Here is a 5,857-nt window from a genome sequence, read left to right on the forward strand (position 1 = left end):
ATGCCACGCTTGGGTCCTCACAGGGGCTTCAGCTATGTGGACCTGGTGGAGGGGCTGAGGGACGGGCGCTTCTATGCCCTGAAGCGCATCCTGTGCCATGACAAGGAAGACCGGCAGGCTGCCCTGCACGAGGTGGAGATGCACGGCCTCTTTGACCACCCCAACATCCTGCGTCTGGTAGCCCACTGCATGGTGGAGAAGGGTGCCAAGCATGAGGCTTGGCTCCTCCTGCCCTATGTGAAGGTGAAGGGGGGCTTCCCTGTCTGCCTCCACCCCCTTGCCATTGGGAGCACCAGAGGTGACTGGCTGCTTGTGTTTGTCAGGGGGGGACCCTCTGGAGCGAGGTGCAAGCACTGCGAGAGAAAGGGACCTTCATGCCAGAGCAGCGGATCCTCCTCATCCTCCATGGAATCTGCTCTGGGCTGCAAGCCATCCACAGCAAGGGCTATGCGCACAGGTGGAGAGTGAGCAGACCTGGCTGAAGGGGTGGGCAGGGGACCCAGCAGATGTTCAGTGATGTCCATCCCCACAGGGACCTCAAGCCCACCAATGTGCTGCTGGATGAGGATGATCGGCCCATACTGATGGACCTTGGCTCTATGAACAAAGCTCGCATTGAAGTTAACAGCTCTCGGAAGGCCATAGCTGTGCAGGTGGGTGCTCTGGGACATCACCTTACCATCCCATCTCTGATAAGCCTTTACCTCCACCCTCACCCTCCTCTCTACAGGACTGGGCTGCTCAGCGCTGCACCATCTCCTACCGTGCCCCTGAGCTCTTTACGGTGCCAAGCCAGTGTGTCATAGATGAGCGCACGGATATCTGGGTAAGGAACTGCCCCCCCGCCCCAGCCCCTGCCCCACCATGGCAGGACTGCCCTGACCCTTCTGCACTCCAGTCCTTAGGCTGTGTGCTGTACTGCATGATGTTTGGGGAGGGCCCCTATGATGCCGTCTTCCAGAAGGGCGACAGCGTGGCTCTGGCAGTGCAGAACCCCATCACTGTGCCCCCCACGACCAGGTGAGAGGCTGGGGAGAGCCACCCTGCTCCCAGGTGGCCCCCTACGCTGTGTACCCCTTGCCATCTTTCCTCCAGATATTCAGCTGCCTTGCAGCACCTGCTCTCCTCCATGATGACGCTGAACCCCCAGGCACGACCCAGCATAGATGACATCCTCCACCAGCTGGAGGGGCTGCAGCCAGCACCAGCGGGCCAGGACACAACACAGATCTGAGCCCATCCCACCCTGTGGCAGCAAAGCACCCCGAGGCTGAGCCAGGGGAAAAGCAGCTGCCCTTGTCCCTGCTGCCCCACAAAGGCATTGCAGAGGGGATTACTGTGTGGGAGAGAGCTGCTGCTCTGTGCTGGAAGTGTGTTGGATTTGAAGTGGTCTGTACCCTGGATGCTGCTGCCTGGAACTTGGTCTGGGCCCTAGGGCTGCAGATGTGTGACTTGCTGCTAAACAGGGCCCTTGCCAGCCGCTGCCTCCTCCGGGGGTTGCAGAGAAGGATGATGTGGAACCCCCCGGGTGAGGGCAGCCATGGCCCCACAGCTCTGCGCCCCAGGAGGGCTGCTCTGAGCTGCAGTCTGGGCCCTGGTGCGGTGCTGGAGCAAGGCGGGGGGACCCAGCCCCGCTCCGCTGCTGCTCTCGGCACCGACGTTGCCTTCTGTTTGGAGTAAAAGATGTTCTTGTGGAGGTGTGGACGTGTCCCTGCCTGTGGGAAGAGGGTCCCGCCGGGGCACAGGGAGAACTGTCTGGGTTGTACGAGGGAGGGGCAGCAGAGGACAGCCTGGGCAGGGCAGTGCGGCTGGAGCATTAGCAGTAAGCAGGGAAAGTTAATCCCTGGCCCCAGTGTGCTCCTGATGGGAGTGAATACAACTCTGCAGCTGGAGCCAGGTGCCGCTGTTGGGAGCCTCTGGGGCTGGGCACTGTGGGAAGAGGCTCAGCACAGCCCTGGCAGGCAGTGCAGAGGTACAGGGAGAGCTTCTCAGCCACCCAAGGAGAATGAGGTGGGTGCCCAGGTTGGGGAGCTGCCAGAGCCTGGGGGGAAGATGCAGCAGTGCTGCTCCGGTGGGGATGAGCAGAGTCTGGGGACAGCCGAACCACCCTTGGCTGGGGAGGCACCCTGGAACACACACCAGTTGGATGGGCCACAAAGGCAGGGTGAAAAAAGAGATGCAGACAAGCAATTTCATGGGGAGCATTCCCCTCCTTTAATCCTCTCACCACAACACAGCAGTAAAGCAACCGCAGGGGTTCATGCCACACTGGATGCCCTTGTGGGGTGGCACCCACTGCACCACAGAGCCAGGCGTCCCATGCTGTGACCACAGGGACAAGGGTGCCAGGCTGCTCCCAATGCTTCAGCCTCCTTCCAACTCCTTCCAGACAAGCCCACTCACCCTTGGGCTGGGAGAGGTCCCAGCAGCCGGAGATGTTTTCCTGCTTGGGCTAAATCTGTTCCCCTGGTCTCCAGAATACAACATAGGGCCATATACCATGGGGCCATCAACCACCTGAGGAAGCAATACCCACCCCTAGCTCAAGCAGGAAGATGGGTGGGTTATGTGCCACAGCCCCAGGGAGCAGACAGGGGTTCTTGCCTATGTGGGGAGCAAGCTGGAGCTAGAGTAGAGCAATACGAGGAAGCATAGCAGCACCAGCAGCAGAGCTGAAACACTCACCACACACCTGACCTGGCAAGAAACCAACACAGCTGGGGGTTACTGGGAGACATGGAGGCTCTGAAATGATTTATTGCAAAGGGTTCCTGCAGGTAACGCGGGGAAGGAGCACAGTCCTTTTTGGCAAGGGCTTCTCTACTCCTCGCCCTCCTCTTCATCCTCGTAGGAGTCCAGGCCCACCTCCTCGTAATCCTTCTCCAGAGCGGCCATGTCTTCCCGTGCCTCTGAGAACTCCCCTTCCTCCATGCCCTCGCCCACGTACCAGTGCACGAAGGCCCTCTTGGCGTACATCAGGTCAAACTTGTGGTCCAGGCGGGCCCAGGCCTCGGCGATGGCCGTGGTGTTGCTCAGCATGCAGACAGCACGCTGCACCTTGGCCAGGTCCCCTCCCGGTACCACCGTGGGTGGCTGGTAGTTGATGCCCACCTTGAAGCCTGTGGGGCACCAGTCCACAAACTGGATGCTGCGCTTGGTCTTGATGGTGGCGATGGCGGCGTTGACGTCCTTGGGCACCACATCCCCGCGGTACAGCAGGCAGCAGGCCATGTACTTGCCATGGCGGGGGTCACACTTCACCATCTGGTTGGCAGGCTCAAAACAGGAGTTGGTGATCTCAGCCACGGACAGCTGCTCATGGTAGGCCTTCTCTGCAGAGATGACAGGAGCATAGGTGGCCAGGGGGAAGTGGATGCGAGGGTAGGGCACCAGGTTGGTCTGGAACTCAGTCAGGTCAACATTCAGGGCCCCATCAAACCGCAGTGATGCCGTGATGGAGGAGACAATCTGGCTGATGAGTCTGTTCAAGTTGGTGTAGGTCGGGCGCTCAATGTCCAGGTTCCTGCGGCAGATGTCGTAGATGGCCTCATTGTCCACCATAAATGCACAGTCTGAGTGCTCCAGGGTGGTATGGGTGGTGAGGATGGAGTTGTAGGGCTCCACCACAGCAGTGGAGACCTGTGGCGCGGGGTAGATGGAGAATTCCAGCTTGGACTTCTTGCCATAGTCAACAGAGAGTCGCTCCATCAACAGGGAGGTGAATCCAGAGCCAGTGCCACCTCCAAAACTGTGAAACACAAGGAAGCCTTGGAGTCCTGTGCACTGGTCAGCCTGTGGAGAGAGACCCACCAGGTTGTTTTGAGATGGATTTCCTTGTGAACACCTGTCTTTTCAGAAGTCCTCCAAGCCTTGGTCCATCCCTGCCATGTGCAGCCACAGAGCCTAGCTGAGGGCAGAGCAGTGCTTGGAGTGTGCTTAGCCCCAGCAGGATTCAGGAGCCTAGCTCAGAGGGACACATTCATCCTCTGTGGTCACTTACCAGTTTCCGGATCCTGTCCAGCACTTGGTCAATGATCTCTTTGCCAATAGTGTAGTGCCCACGGGCATAGTTGTTGGCAGCATCCTCTTTGCCAGTGATCAGCTGCTCAGGGTGGAAGAGCTGGCGGTAAACTCCTCCTCGAACCTCATCTAGGAGAGAGCAGGAGACAGTTGAGCCTGGACCAGGCTGTAGATTTGAGCCAGCCACCAAACAGTGGTTCAAGCACCCATGCCTTTCCCTCCTCCCAGCTCCACCTGCTAGGGCCACTGCCAAGGACCCACATATCAGAGTTGCCACCACAAGCATCAGGTTTCTCTGGCAGACAGAGGTGGCTGCCACCTCCTTGCACAGGAGCTCAGCTTTCCCCACCCATCGGGAGCCTCCTGTCAACAGCTGCTGTGATGGCAGGAGCTGCTGTGCCGGTTGGGCTGGTTTCTTCCCGTGCACATGTGATAGCAGAGACTACCAGCATGGATGCCTTTAGGACACTTCAGGAACAAAAAGGTGCTTGGGTTTGTGGTTTCTCCCGGGGAAAGGCAAACCCTCAGACTGAACCCAGTGCAGGCTGCTGCCTACCCCCCCCAGGGGTGCATCCCAGGCCATGCACACCCCAGCACTCACCGATCACAGTGGGCTCCAGGTCCACAAAGATGGCCCGCGGGACATGCTTCCCAGCCCCAGTCTCACAGAAGAAGGTGGTGAAGGAGTCATCCCCTCCACCAATGGTTTTGTCACTGGGCATCTGCCCGTCAGGCTGGATGCCGTGCTCCAGGCAGTACAGCTCCCAGCAGGTGTTGCCCATCTGGACGCCGGCCTGGCCAACGTGGACCGAGATGCACTCGCGCTGGGGAGGGGGAGAGGCAGGGTCAGACCCTGGCACAGCTCTGTCCACTCCACCCCAGGGAGGGCTCTGCCTGGTGTCAGTACTTCACAGCCACCTGCACAGAACCTGCCCTGGCAGCAGCCCCGGGGAGCACAATTTCTTTTGGGTGACCTCCCACATGCCCCTGAGGCTCCCTAGGTGGCTGACATTGCCCTTGGCCATGCACTCGCACCATGCAGGGTCAGGAGCTGGCCCTGGTGACCCTCCCACTCAGGCCACCCTGGGAGTCACCAGCCACGTGGACTCTGGCCGGGGCTGTCCTTCAGCAGCACAGGGAGCAGAGCCTGGCCCAGCTCCCCTCCTCCAGCTGCCCTGCCAGGCTCCCTGGCAGCCTCAGCGCCTTCCCCAAACCACGGCAGCCCAGGGAGCTAACGTGGGTACATATATGTCCCATGAGGTGCAGCCAGCTTGGGGAAGCCCCTGCCTGCTGCTCCAGAGCCTGGCAAGCCATCAGCCTCATGGGCTGAGGGCCTTTGGGGTGTGGGTGCAATGAGGGGCAGCCAGGGGAAGTCTGGTGGTGAAGGCCAGCAACACCCTAGGCAGCACAGAGGCTCCTTGGCCTACAGTCCCAATCCCATGCTGCAAAACCCGTGTGGGCAGAAGTGTCAGAGAGGGGGCTTTGAGCTGGAGATGTGCCTCCTGCACTCCCACCCTGCAAGTGCAGGCCTGCTCTGCTGCTCTTGGCATTCCTCCTCTGCTAGTCTTGCCATCCGTGGTCCTCTATCCCTGGCGTCCCTCCTCCTCTAGCCCTGTCATCCTTGGTCACCTTGTCCCTGGCATCTCTCCTCTGCTACTCTGAGCATGCAGGCTCCCCCGGCGCAGGACACCACAGCTCAGCATGAGGATCCTGGGGTCCTCGTTCCTGCATTCCCTGTCCATGCAGCGCTGTAAGCTGCGATGGGGACCATGCTCCTGTCCAGCGCCGGGGGTGGTGGAAGGGGGCACAAGGACTCCTGCCTCCTCGGGGAAGAGCG

General features: G+C 60.1%; 2 protein-coding genes across 2 annotated transcripts; one reads left to right on the forward strand and one right to left on the reverse strand.

The window, feature by feature from the left end:
* STK16 (serine/threonine kinase 16) lies at positions 1-1,234 on the forward strand. The gene is made up of 6 exons (XM_009996270.1): positions 1-243; positions 324-457; positions 533-653; positions 731-826; positions 899-1,020; positions 1,096-1,234. Exons 1-6 carry the CDS (start codon positions 1-3, stop codon positions 1,232-1,234), a joined length of 855 nt encoding a protein of 284 aa, XP_009994572.1.
* Positions 1,235-2,754: 1,520 nt separating this feature from the next.
* Positions 2,755-4,855, reverse strand: LOC104387340 (tubulin alpha-5 chain). The gene is made up of 3 exons (XM_009996076.1): positions 4,622-4,855; positions 4,001-4,149; positions 2,755-3,792 (listed from the first exon to the last, which is right to left on the reverse strand). Exons 1-3 carry the CDS (start codon positions 4,800-4,802, stop codon positions 2,821-2,823), a joined length of 1,302 nt encoding a protein of 433 aa, XP_009994378.1. The 5' UTR covers positions 4,803-4,855; the 3' UTR covers positions 2,755-2,820.
* Positions 4,856-5,857: the final 1,002 nt, after the last annotated feature.

The sequence above is a fragment of the Chaetura pelagica genome, unplaced genomic scaffold (assembly GCF_000747805.2).
Source record: "Chaetura pelagica isolate M959 unplaced genomic scaffold, ChaPel_1.0 scaffold3, whole genome shotgun sequence".
Taxonomy (NCBI): domain Eukaryota; kingdom Metazoa; phylum Chordata; class Aves; order Apodiformes; family Apodidae; genus Chaetura; species Chaetura pelagica.